The sequence below is a fragment of the Dunckerocampus dactyliophorus genome, chromosome 18, assembly GCF_027744805.1.
Source record: "Dunckerocampus dactyliophorus isolate RoL2022-P2 chromosome 18, RoL_Ddac_1.1, whole genome shotgun sequence".
Taxonomy (NCBI): domain Eukaryota; kingdom Metazoa; phylum Chordata; class Actinopteri; order Syngnathiformes; family Syngnathidae; genus Dunckerocampus; species Dunckerocampus dactyliophorus.
Genome location: NC_072836.1, coordinates 51,976 through 79,694, shown reverse-complemented (window position 1 = coordinate 79,694; position 27,719 = coordinate 51,976). Strand labels below are relative to the sequence as shown.

The following is a 27,719-nucleotide window of genomic DNA, read 5'->3' as shown; positions in this document are numbered from 1 at the left end:
ATTTGTGTCCAATCCGAATTAATAAAATAAGTTCACCACGAATGCAAAAGCTTGTCGAGAAGTGCTTCTTGCGAGTAGCAGTATGGCGGCCGTTTGCCTTCACAAGTCATCGCCAATGAGCTATCCAGATATATTATACAGATGAGTGGTTGACACAAACAAAAGCCCTCTTTTGCTCTAGCCAGCCAATAAAAACACATGTCCGCACGTCTGCCCAATCACAATATAGGACAGTGACAATAACCAATCAGAAGAGGTGGTCTTGTGATGTCAACCGTCAGCTGTTTTTGTTTTGCTTCTTTTTTTCTCTTGACGGCGATGAAAATTCTTGACAAAACGTCTGGACTGAAGTGTGAATTAGATCTTTTTTCCAAGGAGTAAAAACCTCCGCCAAGGCTTTTACAACTCACTCGCACGTCGAGTGCTCCACTTTTCTGACAAATTGGAGTCGTCTTCCGCCGACATCGAGCGACGAGGTGCAGCCGATCCCAGGCCTCCAATCCACGGCGGAGGAAGGGAAGGAGGTCGCTGGGACTCGGAATGGAGGCAGGAGAGGGCGCCGGTGGGCCTGCGAGACCGGGCGGGCCGGGAGTCCGGTTTGGATGCGCCTCTTTCAACCAAGACGTCACGTAAGAAGAATGCATTCTTCCCATTCGCATGAAAAAATGCAGCTAATGAGGCGACGGTGTTTTTCCTGCTAAATTGGTAGTGGTGCATTCCAGCACATTAACATCATGCTGGAGCAGGCCCACCCAAACAGCTGCATCATGCTTGGTGGTCCTGGTATATGTGTATGTTCTATACATTATAAAATAATAGCAATTTGCTTCCATCACACTTAGCATGACACACTTAGCAAAACACATGACAGATGTTTGCTGTAAGATGATCTTCTCCTAGTTCCTTAACTTTAACAGTAATGACTCGTTCCCAAATGCTTACTCGTGTCCAGCACAGCTGCTACAACATACTCGTACATTGCATCATGCTCCTTTGCAGCACAATGTTGAGTGGTGTGCCATCAGGGCCAGCAAAGCTTTCTCTGCTGGCTTCCATCAACCATATACCCATCTAGAGTCATTCACACAACACCTCAGTCAACAATTTCAAATGATTGTCACCATATTTGTAAAGATCACCATAAATATAGTTCATATTGACATTGCTGATTTCCCAGTAATACTTTTCTGATGTTTGGAGATAAATCATACAGGTCAGTACATAGTTTCAGACTATCTGGAAGGTTCTTCCATTCTTTGATGACTTTAAGTAAAAGGCTGGCTGTGCAAAGGCTGACTTCCTTTGAGGTAGTCTACAGTAGGCGTGTCACAAGATCTTGTGTCATATCTGGCAAGATTAAAACATGACGGAAGTTCTCATTGAGAAAAATAATGACCCTGCGAATAGTTAAATAAATGAATCACACGATAAAATGAACACCCCTTGCATCTACATGTTCTAGTTGTCTTCTCAGAGGTGGTGGTGTGGCAGTGTTATTCAGAATTTTACAAACTCATCTCACATCTGAGGACACGATTCAAGTGTCAAAAATGTCCATTTACTAAGGATTTGACAATGATGAAGCCTGAAAGCTTTTTGTGTGATATCTTAAAGCATGATTATACTGTAGAGTGATTTTAGTGGCTTTAATGTTATTCACCTGGGACAGAGAAGACAGAGAATAATTAATATGAGAAACAAACACTGAATTCAAATACATTTGTGCAGTCTCATAAGTGATTCTATTTCTAATGTGTCTAAAGACTAACACTCACATGACATGAACAGCAGTGCCTAAATGGTCCTGTTCCAACACAAGAAAGGAGACAGACGTGTTGTTGTTTTATATACTGTTTATACAAAACCCTATTCCAATGAAGTTGGGACGATGTGTAAATTGTAAATGAAAACAGAATCCAATGATTTGCAAATTATTTTTCAACCTATATTCAATTGAATATTCTACAAATACACAATACTTTAATGTTCAAACTGGTAAACTTTGTGAATTTTTTTGCAAATATTAGCTCATTTGGAATTTGATGCCTGTAACATGTTCCAAAAATAGCTGGTATAGGTGGCCAAAAATACTGAGAAAGTTGAGGAATGCTCATCAAATACCTATTTGGAACATCCCAAATGTGAACAGGCTAATTGGGAACAGGTGGGTGCCATGATTGGGTATAAAAGGAGCTTCCATGAAAGGCTCAGTCATTCCCAAGCAAGGATGGGGTGAGGTTCACCACTTTGTAAACAACTGCTTGAGCGAATAACCCAACAGTTTAAGAACAATGGGCCTCATTCACGAACATCTTCTTAAAAGTCTTCTTAAGAACTGTACTTAAGAAGGCGCGGGTTGGAAACTGCGCCACATTCACGACACGTTCTTAAGTAGGGATAATCGTTCGCACCGGTGTTCTTAGGTTGATGAATGCCAACTGCGATGCCCGTGCATGTGAGGCCTCATTTGCATAGGTCACCGCCTATTATTTCCTATATAAGGTCAAAAATGTGCCGTGCGCAACTGGCAGCTGGAGGCGGAGATGGCAACGCGCAAGGGCAAGACTGAGAAGCAGCTGGACAACAAACAGAAGAAAAGCTTCAATTCTACTGAAATAGAGGTGCTTTTACAAGGAGTGACCGAACACAAGACCACCTTATTTTCAAGTGTATCCACCGGTCATCAGGCCATCCAAAAAGAGTCGGCATGGAGCACCATTGCGGGAAACATAAATGCCGTTTCCACTGAGAACCGCACCACCACAGAGGTTAAAAAGAAGGGGTTTGACTTAAAATAGACTCAAAAAAAAAGATTAGACTGCACCGGAGGGATCTGGAGGAAATGGGAGGTGGGCCATCAATCAGAAACCAAACCATTTCAGAAACTCTACAAAATATTTACACAATCATGATGGAAGTCAAAATACATAGTTTGTGTGTGACAATTAATTTTTTCTGTGGTTACATTTGATTAGACGCTGCCTAATTAATACAGCAGCCCCGTGCTCTGGCTCAAGACGTGGCTGGGGGCGCATGTCGTTATCTGGGGGTGCTACAGGCGCAATAGGCACACCACGTTTCATTGCGATGTTATTCTGATGATCCAGCACACCTGCAAGAACAGAGAGGGAAGCCTGAAGCCTGAAGCAGGACATCAAATATTCGTGGCTTTCAGCAAATAAATCTAATGGTCCCTATACATTCTCTCTCTGTGCAGCGCACGTCCAGCCAGGTACTTTTTTTTTTGATGAATTGGGATTTTAATATATATTTATCCATGGAGTATATTTTAGTTGTTTTGATGATAAATAATTGTTGGGATATTTTATTTGCACTACATTTTTTGGGATGAGGTTGCAAAATTCATCATGAGGGCGATTGCGTATTGAAAGTGCAAGCTTTGCTTGTGCGTAAGAGTCCTCCTGAGCGTTCGTAGAATTTGTTCTTAGATCTAAGAACTGTGAGTTAAGAACACGTTTTGTGAATGCCAAAAATCTTCGTAAGAAGGCTTTAAGAACACATTTGTGCATAAGAATGTTTCGTGAATGAGGCCCAATGTTTCTCAACCTACAATTGCAAGGCATTTTGAGGATTTCATCATCTATGGTCCATAATATCATCAAAAGGTTCTGAGAATCTGGAGAAATCACTGCACATGAGCGGCAAGGCTGAAAACCAACATTGAATACCTGTGATCTTTGATCACTTGGTTGACATTGCATCAAAAACCGGCATCAATGTGTAAAGGATATCAGCACATGGGCTCAGGAACACTTCAGAAAGCCATTGTCAGTAAATGCAGTTGGTCGCTGCATGTGTAAGTGCAAGTTAAACCTCTACTATGCAAAGCGAAAGCCATTTATCAACAACACCCAGAAACGCCGCCTGTTGGTCTGGGCCCGCGCTCATCTAAGATGGACTGATGCAAAGTGGAAAAGTGTTTTGTGGTCTGACGAGTTCACATTTCAAATTGTATTTGGAAATTGTGGACGGCGTGTCCTCCGGGCCAAAGAGGAAAAAGAACCATCTGGGCTGTTATCCAAGCAAAGTTGAAAAGTCAACATCTGTGCTGGTACGGGGATGTGTTGGTGTCCATGGAATGGGTAACTTGCACATCTGTGACAGCACCATTAATGCTGAAAGGTACCTACAGGTTTTGGAGCAACATATGCTGCCATTCAAGCAACGTATTTCATGGACGACTCAGCTTATTTCAGCAAGATGTGCATGTGTCACAACAGCCCCAGACCCATCTCCCATTGAAAATGTGTGGCACATTTTCACGCGTAAAGTACCACAACAGAGACCCCGGACTGTTGAACAACTGAAGCTGTACGTCAAGCAAGAATGGGACAGAATTCTGCCTACAAAGTTTGGACAATTAGTGTCCTCAGTTGCCAAACCTTTGAGTGTTGTTAAAAGGAAAGGTAAACCTGCCGCTGCCCCTTTTTTGGAATGTGTTACAGCCATCGAATGGAAAGTTAATGATTATTTGCAAAAAAAAAAAAAGTTTCATGTATGTATGTATGTGTGTGTGTGTGTGTGTGTGTGTGTGTGTATATATATATATATATACAGTATATATATGTGTGTGTGTGTGTGTGTGTGTGTATATATATGTATATGTATGTATATATATGTATATATATATATATATATGTGTGTGTATATATATGTGTGTGTGTGTGATATATATATACATAATACACATATATATAATATGTGTATATATGTATGTGTGTGTGTATATATATATATATGTATATATGTGTGTGTGTGTGTGATATATATATATATACATAATATATATATAATATGTGTATATATGTAAGTGTGTGTATATATTCCCTATCAAAGATGGCGCCCTCCGTGGCAGACGTCTCTGTGACACTCTCCCGTGTTTTTCTATTTTTTGCTATCTTATTGTTCATTTTGGACATTCAACACACTCACGCAGTACATTACAACAGGGAGACACTTTTGAACATCGGCAGGGTTCACCATGAACTTTCATTTAGCCTCTCAGACTTTGCCTTTCTTCTGCGCCGGGAGAACGCAGCAGCCTGCGGCCCCGGTGAGCTGAATACCCGGCGAGCAAAGCATCCGAGGCGTAAACGAGGCAAGCGAGCCGGCCTGCATGCTAGGCTAAAAGCTAGAGCGACTAGGCCACCGCTACCAAGCTTGCTGCTAGCCAACGTCCGCTCTCTTGAAAACAAGATGGACGAACTACGAGCAAGGATTACAGCTCAACGTGAGATCAGGGAATGCTGTGTCCTCACCTTCACAGAAACCTGGCTGACGGAGGATATACCGGACTCGGCGATCCAGTTGGAATCATTTGCTGCTTACCGGGGAGATCGGACTTTAGCGTCTGGTAAACACAGAGGTGGCGGCGTCTGTGTTTACGTAAACAAACGGTGGTGCACAGACGTACAGACGATGGAAAAGCACTGCTCGCAGGACATTGAGCTGCTGATGGTGAAATGCAGACCTTTTTATTTACCTCGTGAGTTTAGCGCTGTGTATTTAACTGCTGTTTACATCCCACCACGAGCTAACACTGCTAATGCACTAGGCCTCCTGCATGACATCATCGATAAACACGAGACCAAACACCCAGACGCTGTATTCATTATATCTGGCGATTTCAACCACTGTAACCTCAGGACTGTCCTCCCCAAATATTACCAGTATGTGAGCTTTCCCACAAGGGAAAATAACATCCTGGACCAAGTCTACTGCAACATGAAAGGTGCTTTGAAGGCTGTTCCAAGACCCCACTTTGGAAAGGCTGACCACATCTCTATATTCCTTTATCCAACGTACAGACAACTTCTCAAAAAAGCTCCCCCTGTAAGTACAGCAGTTAAAGTATGGAATGAAGAAACTGATCAAGTACTTCAGGACTGCTTTGGCTGCACAAACTGGGATGTGTTTAAAACTGCAGCGGGGAGGGAAGATTGTACTGTTGATTTGGATGAATATGCTTCTGCTGTTACTGGCTACATTAGCACATGTATAGAGACTGTTACCACCACCAAGTATTACAGAAAATACCCTAACCAAAAACAGTGGATGAACTGTGATGTAAGGGCTAAGCTACGTGCTCGTTCGACTGCATTTGTCATGGGCACCGCTGATGACTACAAAAAGGCCAGATATGACCTGAGGAGGTCCATACGGGAGGCCAAAAGACAGTACAGACAGAAGCTGGAGGGCTACTATTCCACCTCAGACCCTCGGCGCATGTGGGCGGGGCTCCAGCACATCACAGACTATCGACAGCAGAGTAGCGTAGCCACGTCCAGCCAAACCACACTTCCAGATGAGCTGAACGAGTTCTATGCCCGCTTTGACACCCAAACTTCTGATGAGCAGAGAGGGTGGCTGAACCTGGGGAGCACACAGGACGCACCTCTCATGGTGACATCAGCTGATGTGCGCAGGGTTCTAAACAAAACAAACCCACGAAAAGCAGCAGGCCCAGACAACATCTCAGGACGTGCACTTCGGGTTTGCTCATCAGAGCTAGCTGATGTGCTTGCTGACATATTTAACCTGTCGCTTGCACAAGCATCTGTACCGACCTGCTTTAAGTCCACCACCATAGTGCCCGTACCCAAGAAGAGCAACGTGACCTGCTTGAATGACTATCGCCCTATAGCACTCACTCCTATTGTTATGAAGTGCTTTGAAAGAATAGTCATGACCCACATCAAAAAGAGCATCCCGGCGGCAACTGTGGACCCTCTACAGTTTGCATATCGCCAGAACCGGTCCACGGATGATGCAGTCAACACTGCCATCCACACAGCCCTTTCTCACCTACAGGGCCAGGACACATACGTCAGAATGCTATTTATAGACTATAGCTCCGCTTTTAATACAGTCAGCCCCCACAAACTCACAAATAAGCTCCTCACACTTGGCCTGTCTCCCTCCCTCTGTAACTGGGTGTTTAACTTTCTCACAGGCAGACCCCAGTCAGTCAGAGTCCACAACCGCACATCCAGCTCAAGAATTGTGAGCACTGGGACCCCACAGGGGTGTGTGCTGAGTCCACTCCTCTACACGCTCTTCACCTACGATTGCGTGGCCTCCCAGAACAACACCAGCATCATTAAATTTGCGGATGACACTACAGTCATCGGACTGATCACTGGTGGTGTTGAAACATCATACAGAAGAGAGGTGGCGGACCTCATAGCTTGGTGTCGTGATAACAATCTCCTTCTCAATACAGATAAGACTAAAGAGATGATCATCGACCCAAGAACAAGGGAAAAGGAGCCACATAGACCCCTGTTTATTGGTGAGACTGAGGTGGAGAGGGTGAAAACCTTCAAGTTCCTTGGCACACACATCAGCGAGGACCTCACCTGGTCTCACAACACCCAACAAATTCTGAAGAAGTCCCAAAGGAGACTGTACTTCCTGAGAAGACTGAGGAAATTTGGCATGTCCACCACAATCCTGAGTTGCTTCTACAGATGCACCATCGAAAGTGTCCTTACCGCCTCCATCACTGTTTGGTACGGTAACTGTACAACACGTGATAGGAAGGCACTCCAGCGGGTGATCAAGACCTCACAGAACATTGTTGGGGCAGCCCTCCCCTCACTGCAAGACATTTATACATCTAGAGTCCTACGCAGAACACACAACCTCATCAAGGACAGCACACATCCACAACACTCATTATTCACACTCCTGCCATCAGGCAGACGCTACAGGAGTTTGAAGTCCAGGACCACAAGGCTGGCAAACAGCTTTTACCCACAGGCCATCAGGCTTCTCAATGAAGCACTCAGACACGCCACACGCAACACACACTCATAGCACTTATTTATTTATTTATTTATTTGTATTATTTACTTGCATTAATGTCTCTTCTGTTGTTGTTGCTTAATTTCTTGGTATTTATGTATATGTGTTTATGTTTCTTATGTTCTTATTCTTTCTTGTGTTTTTCTTTCTTTTCCTTGGGAGAATGAACAGAATAAGATTTTCATTGCATGGTATAACTGCTGTTTTACCATGCACATGACAATAAAACTCTCTTGAATCTCTTGAATCTTGAATATGTGTGTGTGTATATGTACAGTAGACGCTCCTACAACGTAAATAATCCGTTCCGAGAACGTTTATGTTATATGGTTTTTATGTTATACGAAGCGTAAAATACATATAAATAGCCTAATCCGTTCCAAGATCTTCCCAAACTCACCCCATTGGCCCTTCAAAATATTCAAAGTCCACCAAATATGGTGGGAAAATATAAGAAAACTTTAGCATAAGCATAGTAGAGTAACATTCCAATATAGAATAAGGTAATAAATAAGATTACTGTAAATGAATAAAACTGAAAAACAAAAACAATCTTACCGTTCACAAGATGTCTTGATCAGGAGCACGCAAGTGGAGGCAGGAGGAGGAGGAGGACAAGCCTGAGTCGAAACGCGACTCAGAGTCTAAGAGTGAGCTGGTCTCACAGACAAACGCACACGCACTACACAATAATGCTGTGTGCAAAATTTTAATTTGTAACTTAACTTAATTGTTTGTTAGTTTTAGGGCGACAAACAGGAAGAGGAAGGGAGGTTGAAGGGACAAGCCTGTCTCTCACACAAACTCACGTATGCGCTGTATGAGTCAGCCAATGAGATGAGAGCGTAGGCAGTGCCCCTATAATCAGCCAATGAGAAGAGAGCGTGGGCGGTGCCCCGATAATCAGCCAATGAGATGAGAGCGTAGGCGGTGCCCCGATAATCAGCCAATGAGAGCGTGAAGCGTCAGAAGGCGTCACCAAGTGTACTCCGTTAGTCTGAACTTGCACCGACTTGACACTTTACTTTATATGGAATTTCTTACATAATACCATGCAAAAACTTTACATAAATTCTTTACATTCAGTGGAATTTACGTAAAAGGAGGTTTACGTTATGCGAGGTACTACTGTATATATGTATGTGTATATGTGTATATGTATGTGTGTATATGTATATATGTATGTACATACTATATATGTATGTACGTGTATATAAATATATATGTATGTGTAAGAGTGATGTATTTTATTTTTTATTATGTTGTCAGGTTCTTAGATTAATACGGATTGTGAACTGTGCAAGATGGTGTTGTGTAAAAGTTTCTGGTTTGGAGGGGTTTAGAGACGATATAGTGGAAGATAAAGGGTTAACTGTATTTGTTGCTTTAGTATTAATGGTATTCATACCCAATTTTGTAATGCCACACATTGTTATTATTGCCTATTTCTATATTATTGATGGTTTGTACTTTCTTTTTTAACATACATGTGTGTCCAAACATTTATTTGGCACAGTATTTGAGGTTTTTAGTATTTTTAGTAGTGACAGGGTTTGTGTGTGTGTGTTGCAGGTCACTGGCTTTGGGAACCAAGACTGGGTATAAGTTGTTTTCTCTGACCGTGGTGGATAAGCTGGACTGCATCCATGAGAGTGGTTCGTATGTGTAAAGTTTTTCCAGATCAGTGGGTTCATGGCACAGCGTGAAGAGCAAGGCTCTGTTCCACAGCTTTTGTTCATATTAGAATCAAGGGGGCTATTTCTTGTCAAGTATGACTTTATAACTATGGAGAGGGGTGTCCTCATGTGTCTGTTTTCTCCTAGCAGAAATTTGCGATGTCTACATTGTGGAGCGTCTCTTCTCCAGCAGTCTGGTGGTTGTGGTGAGCACCAGCATACCACAGAGTATGAACATTTACCACTTCAAGAAGGGCACAGAGATCTGCAACTACAGCTACCCCAACAACATCCTGGCTGTCAAGCTCAACAGACATGTGAGACAACACTTGCTTGAATATCAATCAATACCTCATGACCATTATACTCTATTATTATATATATCACACATCAATCAGTCACCTGATAGCTTGAATAACAACCACAATTTGGTGATCAAGTCATCATTACTTTGGTGACTTTTGACAAAACTGTTAAGAATTATTTGTTTGTGTGTATGTGTGTGTGTGAGAGAAGCCATGTTTCTACCAAGCATTCCAATTCAGTTAAGCATGAATTAGCCTTCAGCATCTCACGCCGGCTGACTTCTCTGCCTCCAAGCCTGATGTGCACCTTCAAAAAATCCTAACTTTGCATCAATGGTGACACAGCTCTTGTTTAGTACTTCATTTCTGGCGCTAAAACAAAAGAACCAATGAAAATATGAGCAGTTGTATGAATATGATATAAACATGAGTTGTTTTACTATTACCCAGGAAGCTAAATAGCTAGTCAGGAAGAGGAGTTTTGGTGGAGAAATGTGTCATCCCCCACCCACCAAGGCACCATCAGAAGGCGTAGTGACGACGTTGAAGCATACTTTAGACTTGAGGTTATGGTTAGGCTGTTGAGGTTGTTATTGAGCAGAAGAAACCACAGTTCTCCATCATCACATATATTTTCAAAATTATTTGATGATGTGATAGTCATAGTGTGTGTCTGAGTGGCATGTCAAGCACTGGAAGGTTGCTGGTTAGACTGGTTCTCCTTCCAAGACATCGTTCAGTACAACTTAGATATCCTTTGCTATTTCAGGTTTTGTTATTAATTGGTTACAAAAGTTGGCACAGGGAAAAAAAAGTAAATCCAATTAATCTATTGCAAACACCCAAGAATATAAAAAAATATTTTTATCAAGAATAGTTAGTTTTACTTGCCGAATACAAAGTGACCTAATCATAAATGAGGAATGAAATGGATAAATGAACATGTAACATCACTTTTACCTTAATGAAAGACTCTTGTTGGCAAGAGGGTGACAGGGACTCCGTCTTCGTACTTTGCAATGAGTTATTTGTCGAATGGAATTTAGCAGACACTCAAAGAATATAAACCATTCCATTCCATGGAATAGTACAGTCCATGTTTGTTCCATGCAATATTCTACAGGCTAACAAAACAGAAGCAGAAGTGTTCTTTGAAAAGTAAACCATTTGAAAACGAGGGCTTTGGAAAGCTGAGGTTTGACTGCACAGTTGATGCAACCTTTGTTCTTTGCTGCCACTTTTTCTTGAATTCAATAGTGTTTCTCATCTTCCTTGTTAAAGTCCTTTTTTTTGCAGCCATATGAATAAAAAAGCACAGATTACTGTAGCATTCAGAAATACAGTGCACCTCATCAGGGCACGGTGCAGTGTTGGAAATGAGGAAGGAAGGAGATGGATAAGAGTTGTTCTATGAACAAATACACCATGCACACATTACCCTTTAAGTTTCATTTTTTATGTTTTTTAAAGAGGTCCAAAATACATAGAAAGCATTTCTACGTCTTGCACTATTTTCGTAGCGGTAGGAAGAACAGAAATAATCATCATGAAATGCTTTATCATGCAGAGGCTTGTTGTGTGCCTTGAGGAGTCCATTTATATCCACAACATCAAAGATATGAAGCTGCTGAAGACTCTTCTCAACATTCCAACCAACCCTTCAGGTCAGACACACGTACACACCAATAAAACCACCCCAAACGTCTATCAAGTCTCCACTTGTGTTTTAGCACACAGGCAATATCCACACCAACACAGATATTTACAAAAGCAAACATTTTCATCACTTTGTGTTTAAAAAAAAATAAAAAATCATCCATAAAGAAATATATATATTTTTTAAAAAGACCACATTCACATACTGCCATGTCCAATATAACATGTCATGCGCATAATACCTCTGCTTCATCGTGATGTATTACATGTACAATGTACATTATACTGATTTATTATACGTACAGTATGTTACCTTTTAAATCAGAGTTTATCAATATAGTGATGTATTACATGTTCAATGTACATTATATTTATAGTGTTGTATATACATACAATGTACATTATAGTGTTGTATTATACATACAATGTACAGTACATTATCTTTAAAATCAGAGTTCATCAATATAGTGATGTATTACATGTACAATATACATTTATGAGTAATTTATATGTGCAATGTACATTATAGTCATTTGTAATTTATTATATGTACAATGTACATTATATTTAAAATCAGAGTTAATCAATATAGTGATGTATTAAGTGTACAATGTACATTATATTGAGTGATGTATTAGAGCAGGGGTGCGCACACTTTTTTAGCCTGCAAGCTACTTTTAAAATGACCAAGTCCCAAAGATCTACTTACGACTATAAATATAGAAAGTATATATATTTACTATGTTTATTTTTTTTTTAAATGAGTATGTATTTCTGTAGTTTATACATGTATACCAGGAGTGCACACACTTTCTCAGCATGCAAGTACAAGTCAAAATGATCTACCTCTTTCTATAAAACATATAACATGTACAAAATGTAACCAGTAAACTCTGAAATTCTATTGTAAATATTCATGATTAGTATTTCACATTCACATTTTCAAAGTTTACAGGTCATCAAAGTAGTTGCTATCATAAGTCACTTCAATATGGAAATAAAGATCATTCCACATAACTCCTAAATAGATGTGTTAGTGAGTGAGTACTGGTAATATGTCAGTCACATTAGCTACGTAACGGGCACACAGTTCACGTATTACATCCAGTTAGCATTTGCTATCAAACATTAGCCATGTACAAGAATGGAAAATGATGATGCAGCCCAAGTCAAGGCAACATATTGAAAAGGTTTCACCAATGGGCACATTTACACATTTACACTCAGTGTAACATCCTGACAGACACATCCAGAGTCTGATACTGTCTGTAAACTTTACCAGCCTTAACACATCAAAACAGCGATGCTCAAATCCAACAGCGCACACACCTTTCTCCATCACTGTGCACACCAACAACACAACATTTCCTCATTCTCCACCAATCACATTGACAGAAAGCATTGTGCATTTATGAACAGCAAAATTGTCTGATGATGATGATGATGATGATGATGATGATGATAATAAGAATAATAATCAACATTGCAACACAAGCAGCTGTTTTTTTGCACATTTTCTGTGTTGTGTATTGTTGCTGGTTTTGCGCTGATAATTCTGATAGTTGGTTGTGGATTTTATTTCATAATGCTGAATGTATCATCATTTCAGTGAAATTATTTAAGTATTTAAATGACTATTTTGTTCAAAATCACAAAACTCCCTAAAAATAAAAAAGGCATTGATTTTAAACAAAATTTGTAGGATTTCCTTTTTTTTACATTGGGGCACCGGTTATGCACTGGCACAGTTTCAAAAGTACCAATATGGCACAGTATTGTGAAATAAGCAACGGCCATATACCATATACCTCTCACCATACGTAACATTGTCAACCCATACTTCAATTATTTCATGTTGTTTTGGACAAGCAAGTTGTCAAGTTGTCTGTATTTAAAATAAAGCATATGTGGTGTTTTTCCCAGATCATCAAAACCCAGATAGTAGTAGTAGTAGTAGTAGTAGTAGTAGTAGTAGTAAACTCCTGTGTCTATCCAGGCCTCTGTGCTTTGTCTACCAACCATTCCAACTCCTACTTGGCCTACCCTGGCAGTGCCACCATGGGAGAGATTGTAGTTTATGATGCCAACATTATGGTAAGAACATTTTCAATCCAAATTGATATCATAAAGTCATGAATTTTGAAATGTATTACCTGTTCAAGAATATTTACGTGTTCACACACACACAAACACACACAACCGTGGACTTGCAGGTGAAAGTGTTTTGTTGACAGAATAATCAGTGGGTTGCTCAAATGGTCCATTTGTCTTGTAAAGGACTGCCATTTTTGTCTCACTCCCATTTTCCCTTTTTGCATTTTGAAGCTCCCCTTAGGATCCAACAGGGCAAAAATATCAATTCTTGCAATTTTTCAACTGTGCTTAAAATTGTGATCAGGACTGTATAATCCAAAGCAATGTTAAATGTGTTCATGTTGTGTTAATAAATAATCCACAAAGATGGTAATGGATGATAGCGCACAGCTAGCAGGTGGCTAACAAACACACACAGCACACACACTAACGATGCAGTCATGGCTTGTGAAGAGCAGGTGAAATAAAGACAAGTCAATGTGAAATAGTATTTTTCGTGTGTGTGTTGGTGATTTCAGAGCACAGTGACAATGGTTCCGGCCCACGACAGTCCTCTGGCAGCTCTTAGCTTCAATGCTTCGGCCACCAAAATTGCCAGCGCCTCTGAGCGGGTAATCCACACCTTCACAACCAGCATGGACCTCATTTCAAAGTCAAGTCTGACTTATATGGAATGGAGTTCATGTTAGCACATTCATTGATGATTTACCAATCCACTCACGTGTTTAGCGTTTACGTCAATGCAAAGTCTGGTATGCACATTTTCAAGGCCAGCCATGAAGGTACTGTAGTACTGTAGGTTGAAGAGTTCATTGAGTTCTGCAGCATACAGACATACTGTTCTAGTTTCCGTATCAGTAGTAGGGTTGTCAAATGATTCACATTTTTATTCAGATTAATTACATAGTTGCTCACCACTTACAGCTATGTGTGAGATATGGCCATTTTTACTGTATTTTATGACCACAGAGCTAAATGTCAGGATTTGTATATATTAACACCTCCAGACTGAAGTGAAAATTGCAATCAAGCTAAGAGGTAGCACACATGTCTGAAAATGTATTTGTAATAGTATCAGAACATTAGAATCACACTGCACACTCTGTTCTTATGAGCAAAGACACCACGTCATTTCAGTTGAATTCATGTTTTCAATGTATTTTCTGGGATTTCCACTTATGTTTTTTCTTTATTCAAACCACACATACATGCATAATAAAGATGTCGTGATGTTCGGAGCGTCTGTGAGTGCACCTCATGGTCGTGTGGTGAGAATGAAGAAGTTTTGTTTTTCATCATAACGGAGGTGTGGTTTGCTATCGAACGCATGCGCTAATTACACTAAAATTGTTCATGTCATGTATGAAATAAATGAGCTAGGTTTAGATAACACGTGACTTAATTAATTAGGGATCTTTCCGGCATACAGTTTATCCACACTAATGTACACTGAAAGGTTCCTACCATTTCCTCTTGGCCACTTGAAGACGACTAACTCTGGTTGCGTCCTGGTGTTTATCCACTCAGGTAAATGATGTCTTTTGTTCAGTTTGAACAACACAACCCTATTGGTCACTGGTTGAAACCCCAAAAAGAGGCCAAAAAGTTTAAAAAGAGTCTTAATGAGCTCACAATGGCGCGTAAGTGCAGAAACAATACAACCAGATGTAGTCCTAAACCAGTCCAAAAGGAATCATTCATCTTCTATGCCGCTTGTCCTCACTAGGGTGGCAGGGTATGCTCGAGCCTATCCCAGCTGACTTTGGGTGAGGGGCGGGGTACACCCTGGAGCCAATGGCAGGGGACATTTAGACAACCAAGCATTCACACTCACATTCATACCTGTGGACAATTTAGAGTCTCCAATGAACCTGACATGCATGTTCTGGAACATGGGGGGATATCGGTGTACCTGGAGGAAACCCACACACGCGCAATGAAGTGCACCATGTTGAAAGAAATACAAAAATTGTGCGTGTGTGTGTGCGCGCACTACGGGCACGTGCCTGTTCATGTGCTAGGAGTGAGTGACAGCCACTACCCCTTTTTGGATAAAATAAAGTATCTACATGCTAGCCGGTGGTGGTCTTCTGTTTTCAGGTTGTCATTTTGAGCCAAGGAGAGATAGCAACTTTTAGATAGCGTTGGAGAACCACACAGAATATTCACACTTTGGACAAAATGTGTACACTTGAACTTTAGAGTGTACTCACATTTTTGCCAGTTTACTTACTTACTTTAATGGTTGTGTGTTGAGTATATTGACACTGTTATTTATCTAGGATGTACACTCATACTTTACATTGTGTCATTTTATACATCATGTGTCATTTCTTCAGCATTGTTCCATGAAAAGATGAAATATTTGCAGAAATGTGAGAGGTGTACACCCTATTGTGATGTAGTACAGTTTACATCAGAGAGATATGGGCTAGCTCTTTAGTTTCTTAAGGAAAACTAACTTATTAACCTTTCATACAGCCATAAAGTGTACTGCTCTTGCAACGAAACATCTTCAACATCTTCCCGTGTGTCTCTGTAGGGTACCGTAATACGAGTGTTTTCCCTCCCTGAAGGCCTCCGTCTCTTTGAGTTCCGTCGTGGCATGAAGAGGTTAGACACATGCTACATGCTACACAGTGTATACGTCACATCATTATACATACTGTACATGAACGTATACATCAAATATACATAATGTGCATGAGTGTATACATCAAATATTCAAGATTCAAGAGTTTTATTGTCATATGCACAGTAAAACAGGTACAGTAGTTCTGCTATGCAATGAAATTCTTGTTCTGTTCATTCTTCCAAAAAGAAAGAAAACACAACAAAAAGAATAAGAACATAAGAAACATAAATACCAATAAATTAAGCAACAACAACAGAAGAGACATTAATACAAATAAATAAATAAAGTGCTATGAGTGTGTGCTTGTGTTGCGTGCGGCGTGTGTGAGTGCTTCGTTGAGAAGCCTGATGGCCTGTGGGTAAAAGCTGTTTGCCAGCCTTGTGGTCCTGGACTTCAAACTCCTGTAGTGTCTGCCTGACGGTAGGAGTGTGAATAATGAGTGTTGTGGATGTGTGCTGTCCTTGATGAGGTTGTTTGTTCTTCATAGGACTTCATAGATTTATAAATGTCTTGCAGTGAGGGGAGGGCTGCCCCAACAATGTTCTGTGAGGTCTTGATCACCCGCTGTAGTGCCTTCCTATCACGTGTTGTACAGTTACCGTACCAAACAGTGATGGAGGCGGTAAGGACACTTTACATATTGCATCTGTAGAAGCAACTCAGGATTGTGGTGGACATGCCAAATTTCCTCAGTCTTCTCAGGAAGTACAGTCTCCTTTGGGACTTCTTCATAATTTATTGGGTGTTGTGAGACCGGGTGAGGTCCTCGCTGATGTATGTGCCAAGGAACTTGAAGGTTTTCATCCTCTCCATTTCAGTTTCATCAATAAACGGGTCTATGCGGCTCCTTTTCCCTTGTTCTTGGGTCAATGATCATCTCTTTGGTCTTCTCTGTATTGAGAAGGAGATTGTTATCATGACACCAAGCTATGAGGTCCGCCACCTCTCTTCTGTATGACGTTTCAACACCACCAGTGATCAGGCCGATGACTGTAGTGTCATCCGCAAATTTAATGATGCTGGTGTTGTTCTCGGAGGCCACACAGTTATAGGTGAAGAGCATGTAGAGGAGCGGACTCCAACACACACCCCTGTGGGGTCCCAGTGCTCACAATTCTTGAGCTGGATGTGCGATTGTGGACTCTGACTGACTGAAGCCTGCCTGTTAGAAAGTTAAACACCCAGTTACAGAGGGAGGGTGACAGGCCAAGTTTGAGGAGCTTATCTGTGAAATATACATAATGTACATGAGTGTATACGTCAAATCATTATGCATACTGTACATGAGTGTATACATGAAATATACATAATGTACAAGAGTGTATACATCAAATATACATAATGTACATGAATGGATACAGTACATACTGTACATGAGTGTATACGTCAAATGATTATACATACTGTACATGAGTGTATGTGTCAAAAAAATCCTACATACAGTATGATACATCAGTGTATACATAAATTCATGATGTCAGTCATCAGACTGATGTACATGGTGTAAATTGAAATGATGTATGCGTGTGTGTGTGTTTTCCTGCAGGTATGTCAACATCAACTCTTTGTCCTTCAGCCCTGATGGACACTTCCTTTGTGCTTCCAGCAACACAGAAACAGTGCATATCTTTAAAGTGGAACAGATGGGATCAAGGTACATACACATATTGTCTGTCTTCCTATTGAAAAGGTAATATATTTAGAATAGAAAAAGTAGTGGTCATGCTTTAGTGAATTTTGAATATGCATAACAAAGTGACAGTGAAGTACATTTACACAATTCAACATGTCTGAGAAGGAAGAAGTTTTTTATTCTTCTCCTCGTCCCAGCAATTCACTTAAATGTTTCAGATCATCAAACAAATGTAAACATTACTCAATGACAACACAACTGAACAAAAAATGCAGTTTTTAAGAGAACTTTTTATGATTAAGGGATAATAAAAAAAAAAAAAATCCAACCCTACATGGCCCTGTGTGAAAAAGTGGTTGCCCCCCCCCCCCCCCCCCCCAAACATAACTTAGGAGATGAATTGAGATCTATCAGTGTCATTTCTATTGGAGATCAATAAAGTATCTATCAATCTGTCAGTGTGGAAAAGATTATAAAGCCATTTCTAAAGCATTGGGACTCCAACCAACCATAGTGAGAGCCAATGTCCACAAATGGCCAAAACACACAGTAGTGAACCTTCCCAGGAGTGGCCGGCCAACCAAAACGACCCCAAGAGCACAGCGATAACTCATCCGAGAAGTCATAAAAGACCCCAGCCACAACAACAACCAAAGAACTGCAGGAATCACTTGCCTCACTTAAGGTCAATGTTCATGACTCTAACATAAGACAGACACTGGGAAAAAACGCCCTGCATGGCAGAGTTCTAAGACCAAAACCACTGCTGAACCAAAACATTAAGGCTCATCTCAATTTTGCCAGAAAACATCTTGATGACCCCCAAGACCTTTGGGAATATATTCTGTGGTCTGACCAGACAAAAATTCAACTCTTTGGAACATGTGTGTCCCATTACTTCTGGCATAAAAGTAACACCGCATCTCAGAAAAAGATCATCATGGCAACAGTAAAATATGGCGGTGGTAGTGTGATAGTCTGGAGCTGTTTTTCTGCTTCAGGACCTGGAAGACTTGCTGTAATAAATGGAAGCATGAATTCTGCTGAGGGAGAACATCTGGCTATCTGTCGGTGACCTCAAGCTGAAACCAACTTGGGTTCTGCAGCAGGACAATGCTCCAAAACACACCAGCAAGTCCAACTCTGAATGGCTGAAGGAAAACAAAATGAATATGTAATATGCTCTTTTAAATTAAAGAATAAAATAGATGTTTGGGGGCCCCTGGAAATCTCGGGGCGCTAGGCTATTGCCTGTGTTTTCCTAATGGTCACCCAGTGCTGTTAAATGACCATTGCTCCTAAACCGCACAAAAGCAATTTCATGCTGCCGCCTGAAGCTTTGCAAGCCTACTAGCACCCAGGGGACTAGTCAGTTTGAGACTTGTCGCTGTTTGACTCCACACAAGTTTAGAAAAGTGCAGGGGCTGAGTAGTCCCGTAGCAGGTGAAGCTCCTGACAACAGGAACAGACAGCAACAGCCTCACAGTGTCAGACTTGTGTGAATAAGTGAATCGATGCCCTGCTGAAGACCCCCCTAACAGGTGCTGCTACTACTCCGGGTAACAGACTTGGGGGCGGAGAGGTTTAAGGGATGGCTTCCTGATCCCCAGAACTTCAGACCTCCCAGACCAAAGCCTCTTCACTGCTTGCAGTTTTGTGTCATAACCAGGATGGCAAACACTAGTGTATAAATGTGAATGAATGTTTGGCAGTCACGTTTGCATCTGTGGATACAGATGTAGATGACCATCACCAGCGTGTGGTGGAGTGAATGAATAATGGTTTCACTGTCAAGCGTTTTGGGTGTCTTGAAAGGCGCAGTATAAATCCAGTCCATTATCGTTATTTTTAGTGCAGCAGATCAAATGTATCAAATAAAAATGCATCTTAATATATGGATGTTGTGGTGGAGTGCATGTGCAGCATGTGAATGGATATGAAGAAGGCTTTTGATTCTGCTATAGTGGCGATGCTAGCTGGTCAGCCTATGTGGGGAAGATGTTCACAGCAGCCAGCAGCTACCTACCTGCTCAGGTATCCGGTATGATGATCCAGGACCGCGCTTTTGCCACAGTTCACCTCAACACCTCCAGCCAGAGGAACGTCTGTGCCCTGACTGTGTGAGCCTCACTTGTTTATGTTTTCTTCTTACCTCCTCACTGCAAGCAGTAGAATAGTTTGAAAAGCACATCCATCGTTTCAGCATCCAGAAGCTTCCACGTTTGCTGGTGGCCACAGCTGATGGCCACCTCTTCATCTACAATGTGGATCCACAGGACGGAGGCGAGTGCATGCTGGCATACAAACACAGGTCAGGGTCCTTTATCCTTTGATGTCCTTTCTGGCTACAAATAATGGAACCAAATCTGTTTGAAAACCAGTTCAATTGATTTTTACAATGAGAAAAGTCACCAACACCAATGTGTTACATCAGTGTATATAAACTAAAGAGAATCGATCTCATCCTCTTTCAGGCTATTTGGTGCTGATGAAGACAAGGATGAAGGTGATAAAGAAATAGATGGATCAGAGAACACAGTGCAGGCATGTCCGTCCTATGCTGCAACTGCTGCCTTACCAGCTACTGGTCCTGTCACTCCAACGCTGACTGGTTAGTTGTCACACATACTTCTCCATCTGTGACTTTGGCCTTGACAAAAGAAGGCAAAGCCTTGCAAGTCTAAATCTGATTTGTTGAGAGAATAAAGACCACAGTGATGCAAGGAAGTCTTCATGCAAAAGAGACCAAAATCTTAGAACAGCAAGCTGTGATAAAAATATTGATTTGTGAGTAAGGACATGAAGAGTAGGCCACACAACCAGTAATAATACATCATTCATTTCAATCAATTAGTCATTTAATCATTAATTGAAGTTATTTATTTATTTCTCTTAAACCCTGAAGTATATTGAGGTAGCGGGGTGATTTACAATATAGCCAAGCTAATATTAGGGATGCTCCGATCAGGGTTTTATGCTGCCGATACCGACCACATGGATTAATTACACATTTTGACATGTTTTTATAATGAGTGCTAATGGCCAGGGGTGCCGTATAAAGGGGAAAAGTCAAGACAATTGCAAGGTGTCTTGACTGCCAGGGGGCCAAAAAAATAGGTTATTACTCATTATTACTGATTCAACTCCTCAGATAAAACATGTACTGAAAACCTGTACACACGTTTTTTTCTAAATAATTTGGGGTTAAAAAGGTATTGTTGAAACTTGTGTGTGGCACACTGCATTTTTTTGCTGCCTCAAATTCAAAGTGCACGTTGCTGTGTTTTCATGAAAGGAACTGTTTGCAACTAGCTCAAAACACTGCCAGCGCTTAGCAAAGGTTCCTGAATGTGTGTGTTACCTGGGGCGCAGCTTACATGCTCAGAGCAGGAAGAGGGCGGGATATAATGCATGCATCACCTTCAGAAGTTAGTGTCCTCTAGGGAGCCCCATGACCTTTGCAAACAGTCTTTTTATATTTCAAATTGAAATAAATGTTATTTATTTTATAAATAAAATACTTTTAAAATTCAGCATTTTGGGTCACCGCTTGTCATTGAAGGTACCGTAGCCAAGACAGTTGAGTACCACTGTGCTACAGCGTAGGTGTCAAACTCCTGGCCCGCGGGCCACATCCGGGATGCGCGACCATTTGGAAATTGGCATTGAACCGGCCCGCATGGTGGCCCTCAACAAATAGGGTGCCTACCTTGCCTGCTAGAATTGCACCTATTGTGTTGGATCTTTACGTAAGACCACGTTATTGCATACAACACTAATTGCATACCATTCTTATGAAGGATTCCAGATTCACCACCATCACCAAAGTGTGTGGTGTGTGTGTGTGTGTGTGTGTGTGTGCGTGTGTGTGGTGCTGTGCGCATGCATTAATTACACTAAAATATTTTAACATAATACCTGTAAAATGCAAAAATACCTGCATGCTCCAGCACATTCTCTAATTCTTCAATTTCTCCATTGGAGTCCAGCAAGTGGCATTTGAGAGTGGATATACTCTGGTGACAACTCACAGCGACAGTAGATACAAAGAACTTTGTTCTTGTGGAGAGAGCCATCTGCCAGGGCTTGGAAGCTAAACGTATCATTCAAATTACCCTTTTCCTTCTCCATTTCTCATTGATATTTGTTAAAAATGCCCCTTTTCCTTCTCCATTTCTCATTGATATTTGTTACCACTTGTGGCTCAACATCAACTGCAACACCACTACCTTTTCTCAAAATTCTGTGTGGGCTGTGGGCCAAACAAGACGTGCACGATAATCAAAAAATTGTGGCGTAAAGGTAATTTGCATGAAGTCGTTATTAACGCTCTAACTTTGACAGCCCTAATATGTCTATGTCTCCTTGATGTTTTTCTCCATTTCAGGCTACTCTGAAGATGGAGGAGCAAAGAATGGAGAAGTGATCCCAGAACACGAGTTTGCTGCTGGACCTGTACGTCTGGACGATGAGAACGAGTTTCCTCCTGTGAGCATTCAGAAGTGCTGACTAAGCAAGCTACCATAGCGGTACAACCATGCATGTGTAGTTGCACACAACATAGCAGACTGGAGCGCCATCTCTCTTCTACAAACACATTTTGGGTGCATGTGTGCAGCACGTGTTTGCGTGCGTGTGTGTGTGTGTGTGTGTGTGTGTGTGTGTGTGTGCGTGTGGACTGGGGTGGTAATATACTAATACAAAACATGCACACATGCATGCACGCAGCATAGCTGACACTATTGAAAACACTCCTCCACATTTGGGTTTCACAAACTATATAATAGAAATCAATAAAAAGACTCCAAAATAATCCACTAAGACATCGTTATCTCAATGAGCATTCTACTGTTATACGTTCTAGTCTTATGTTATACATTCTAGTAGGGTCTAGTGTTGTTATACATTCTACGCTTATGTTATACGTTCTAGTGTTGTAGTGTTATGTTATGCATTCTAGTCTTACGTTATGCGTCTGGTAGGGTTCTAATGTTATGTTATACATTCTCGTCTTATGTTATGCATTCTAGTGTTCTAGTGTTATGTTATACATTCTACTCTGATACATTCTAGTGACTCGTGTTGTTATACATTCTAGTGTTCTAGTGTTGTTATACATTCTAGTCTTATGTTATACATTCTAGTGTTCTAGTGTTGTTATACATTCTAGTCTTACGTTTATACATTGTAATGTTCTAGTTTTATGTTATACGTCTAGTGTTATGTCGCCAATCTATGATGTCATCAGCGGTTGACTCTCAAAAATGTTCGCAAAAAATACATTTTTATAGTTTTGCAATGATAGTTTTACATGCATAAAACAATTGTAAATGCATATAACCGATGAATGACAACAATAAATGAACATTTAAGGTTACTTGTTACTTTCATTGAAGACGTGATTTTTGCCAAAGACGCCATATGGCAGCCAGATCAACCACCGCCACCTTGCTGATTTCACTCAATGAAGGTAAATGTTCATTTATCCCTTTCATTCGTCATTTACATGCATTTTGCATTGTTTTCTGGATTTAAGGGCCCTGTCACACCTTGACGACTTAGGCAGCGCATGCCTGATGTGATCATTTTCATGGCATACGTTGAACAGCTGACGTTTTTTTGCAATTTTGGGCGCATACATAGCATCTTCATAACGAGTTTGACGTATACATGATGTATTAGTAACTTATATAGAACGTTTCTCTAACTTATAGACAACTTATATCAACGAATGCGTAGCGTGTTGCCGGTGTTCAGAACTTATGCCCAATGCCCAACGCCTGTCACACCTTGACGATTTAGCCAGCTTATGCCAACGTATGAAAAATTTGGCCAATATGCTGGCGTACGTCGTAGTACGTCTAAGTCGTCCAAAAATTTTGTGCATACATAAAACTTTTCGACGTATGTCAACGTTTGATTCATACGTCCCGCATACGCGGGCAATAAGTTATGCGATCGTTGACGCCCGTTCACACACGTTATTTGTAAGTTACGCACAAGTCGTAATACGTAATACTTTATTAATGCCTTACAAATTACACTAACAGTGCATCAAACCTAACGCTAACTTGGACAGTAACATGCTGTATCTCTCCATTCTTTTTGAATGTAAATACTCCTATGCACTTTATGTTGACGTGCTCAATAATGCTTGATTAAAACGTGCATTGTTTCTCTCAGACAAAGAGCAAAAAATAAAATAAATGTTAGTTCCATTCCCAGTGTCACAGTGTCCTCTACTGGTCAAGCTGCAAACTTATCTGTAAATGCAAACACGACAGCCTCCATCTCCTCTCAGCCAACGCTTGCCAAGAAGATACAGTTTTGTCTCAAGGTATGTTGACGTATTACGACTTGTGCGTAACTTAGAAATAACGTGTGTGAACAGGCCTCAGCGATCGCATAACTTATTGCCTGTGGATTCAAGATTCAAGAGAGTTTTATTGTCATGTGCATGGTAAAACAGCAGTTATACCATGCAATGAAAATCTTATTCTGTTCATTCTCCCAAGAAAAGAAAGAAAACACAAGAAAGAATAAGAACATAAGAAACAAACACATAAACATATATACCAATAAGTTAAGCAACAAAAACAGAAGAGACATTAATACAATAAATAATACAAATAAATAAATAAATAGTGCTATGAGTGTGTGCTTGTGTTGCGTGTGGCGTGTGTGAGTGCTTCGTTGAGAAGCCTGATGGCCTGTGGGTAAAAGCTGTTTGCCAGCCTTGTGGTCCTGGACTTCAAACTCCTGTAGCGTCTGCCTGACGGTAGGAGTGTGAATAATGAGTGTTGTGGATGTGTGCTGTCCTTGATGAGGTTGTGTGTTCTGCGTAGGACTCTAGTTTTATAAATGTCTTGCAGTGAGGGGAGGGCTGCCCCAACAATGTTCTGTGAGGTCTTGATCACCCGCTGGAGTGCCCTCCTATCACGTGTTGTACAGTTACCGTACCAAACAGTGATGGAGGCGGTAAGGACACTTTCCATAGTGCATCTGTAGAAGCAACTCAGGATTGTGGTGGACATGCCAAATTTCCTCAGTCTTCTCAGGAAGTACAGTCTCCTTTGGGACTTCTTCAGAATTTGTTGGGTGTTGTGAGACCAGGTGAAGTCCTCGCTGATGTGTGTGCCAAGGAACTTGAAGGTTTTCACCCTCTCCACCTCAGTCTCATCAATAAACAGGGGTCTATGCGGCTCCTTTTCCCTTGTTCTTGGGTCAATGATCATCTCTTTAGTCTTATCTGTATTGAGAAGGAGATTGTTATCACGACACCAAGCTATGAGGTCCGCCACCTCTCTTCTGTATGATGTTTCAACACCACCAGTGATCAGACCGATTACTGTAGTGTCATCCGCAAATTTAATGATGCTGGTGTTGTTCTGGGAGGCCACGCAATCGTAGGTGAAGAGCGTGTAGAGGAGCGGACTCAGCACACACCCCTGTGGGGTCCCAGTGCTCACAATTCTTGAGCTGCATGTGCGATTGTGGACTCTGACTGACTGGGGCCTGCCTGTTAGAAAGTTAAACACCCAGTTACAGAGGGAGGGAGACAGGCCAAGTGTGAGGAGCTTATTTGTGAGTTTGTGGGGGCAGACTGTATTAAAAGCAGAGCTATAGTCTATAAATAGCATTTTGACGTATGTGTCTGACGTATGTGTCCTGGCCCTGTAGGTGAGAAAGGGCTGTGTGGATGGCAGTGTTGACTGCATCATCCGTGGATCGGTTCTGGCGATATGCAAACTGTAGAGGGTCCACAGTTGCCGCCGGGATGCTCTTTTTGATGTGGGTCATGACTATTCTTTCAAAGCACTTCATAACAATAGGAGTGAGTGCTATAGGGCGATAGTCATTTAAGCAGGTCACGTTGCTCTTCTTGGGTACGGGCACTATGGTGGTGGACTTAAAGCAGGTCGGTACAGATGCTTGTGCAAGCGACAGGTTAAATATGTCAGCAAGCACATCAGCTAGCTCTGATAAGCAAACCCGAAGTGCACGTCCTGAGATGTTGTCTGGGCCTGCTGCTTTTCGTGGGTTTGGATGTGGGACGTATGAATCATACGTTGACATACGTCGAAAAGTTTGGTTCATGCACCAAATTTTTAGACGACTTGGACGTACTACGACGTATGCCGGCGTGCTTCCGCGTGCTGTTAACATATACAAAACTTACCCATAACTTATTCGACGTACGCCAGCGTACTACCCAAATTTTTCATACGTTGGCGTAAGCTGGCTAAATCGTCAAGGTGTGACAGGGCCTTTTAAACTTCAATTGTAAAATGATAAAAATGTGTTTTGTGTTAACATTTTTGGCTTTCTGGAACAGATGAATTAGATTTATATTATTTAGTATGGGAACATTTTATTCAATTAATGTCTGTCGGTTGGGGCAAATTAATTATGCTAACCAAGGTTCCACTGTACTTGCAGTTAAATATGCTCAAATATTTCAATATGAAGTTTTACAAAAGTATGCGTGCATGTGTGTGTGTGTGTGTGTGTGTGTGTGTGTGTGTGTACATGTACGTGTTGTGGAAACTAACCAGTGTGTTGATGTGTTTTGGTAGATTAATTGGTGCCGTGACGGAAGTGGAGTTGGCCATGGGAGGCGCTCTTGAGAGGGTACATACATAGAGGGACACATAGAGACCTCAGCCAGCCAGACATTAGTGTTGGGAAACACAATCAATGACTCACAATCATGAAGTACATTTCAAATAGTACTTTTCTAACTGTGGTACCTTGGTCATTGTGTTCCAGGACAGAACTTTGATGGTAAACACCTCAAACAACATCAAGTGTAAGATTTAGAGGAAGTTTCAGAATTTGAAATGAGAGTTTATGCTTCAGAAGTATTGATGAATATTTGAGGTGCATGCTGGTACAGCAATGTAAACATAATGTTCTCTTACTTGACAGATATTTTATTTATATGCATTATTGTAGCATTATTAAAATTATTCATGATAACACGTGTTTTATGTCAAATTTATACAGGTGGGGGAATGTTTTATGTACTGTATTGTTTGTATAACAAAAGTATTTTGCTGATTGCACAACACCAAAAGAAATTAAAGAAAGCAAGAATAAAAAAAGACAGTGGCGTTTCACCCAAGAATATTTTTTTTTCACAGCACCTTTGCTTCAGATTATATTTCATGATTTCAAACAAGCGAGCTCAGTCCATGACTTCCAGTTTGTAGAACATCCTAGCCATTGTTGTGTTGCATAAGAGTGTTTAGCAAACAGTCATCTCTACCAAAGTCCAACATGCTAAACCCATGGTCGTTATTGACATGACATTCACTTTTATTCTGAAAAAGTTTTTTATCTCCTTCGTCAGCTTTGATCTGTCAGCAGTGAACTTCCCAAAGTTGGTTTTCAAATATTTTAACTCCAGTTTGATTCATCTCAGCTTTGCATGGGTTGGCATTCTGATTCCCTTCAAGAGCTATTTTTGCATTCTAACTGTGCAGGAGTAGGCCATTTTAAAATTTGTTGCTGTTTAGTGTATGAAATGAAACATGTTTTCAATGTTTAACCGGCAAGGCTCCTGCATTACAACACTGATAAGCAGTGATGTTGACCAATAATACCAAATCATGTCCAAATAAAAGATCATCTGGCAATATAAAGAGCAAAATGTACTTTATTTCTTTGAAAAGCTACAACCTGAGTGAGTATTTTTAGGAAATCACATGGTCTCATCATCACAAACCCTAACGTGGTACACGTCTGTGTATGTGGTACATGTCTGCAAGTGTACTACCTCTGCAAGTGTACTGTATGTGGTACACCTAAAAAATCTCACTGCCTCATTTGTTTAATATGATGGATTCCATACTAAAGAAAACTCACTTGAATCTTGAATGTTAAGCGAAGGG

At 40.9% G+C, this 27,719-nt stretch overlaps 1 protein-coding gene across 4 annotated transcripts; it reads left to right on the top strand.

Moving 5' to 3' along the window:
- The first annotated feature begins 274 nt into the window (after window positions 1–274).
- LOC129170944 (WD repeat domain phosphoinositide-interacting protein 1-like) lies at window positions 275–27,470 on the top strand. 4 transcript variants are annotated; one of them, XM_054759116.1, is made up of 13 exons: window positions 275–629; window positions 9,400–9,482; window positions 9,654–9,820; window positions 11,376–11,472; window positions 13,461–13,558; window positions 14,077–14,169; window positions 16,101–16,171; window positions 17,740–17,847; window positions 19,791–19,946; window positions 20,030–20,137; window positions 20,301–20,437; window positions 22,214–22,314; window positions 26,403–27,470. In XM_054759116.1, the coding sequence occupies exons 1-13, from the start codon at window positions 541–543 to the stop codon at window positions 26,451–26,453; spliced, it is 1,359 nt and encodes a 452-aa protein (XP_054615091.1). In that variant the 5' UTR covers window positions 275–540; the 3' UTR covers window positions 26,454–27,470. The 4 variants fall into 4 exon arrangements, with proteins under 4 accessions (XP_054615091.1, XP_054615093.1, XP_054615090.1 ...); XM_054759118.1 differs by having other exon boundaries at window positions 9,651–9,820; window positions 17,800–17,847; XM_054759115.1 differs by having other exon boundaries at window positions 9,651–9,820.
- Window positions 27,471–27,719: the final 249 nt, after the last annotated feature.

Bases quoted from the DNA above. Each gene is read 5' to 3' on its own strand.
- LOC129170944 (XM_054759115.1), top strand. From the start codon at position 541: ATGGAGGCAGGAGAGGGCGCCGGTGGGCCTGCGAGACCGGGCGGGCCG. The intron at 630-9,399 runs GTAAGAAGAATG...TGTGTGTTGCAG, and splicing joins TCTTTCAACCAAGACGTCAC to GTCACTGGCTTTGGGAACCA. The intron at 22,315-26,402 runs GTGAGCATTCAG...GTGTTTTGGTAG, and splicing joins ATGAGAACGAGTTTCCTCCT to ATTAATTGGTGCCGTGACGG.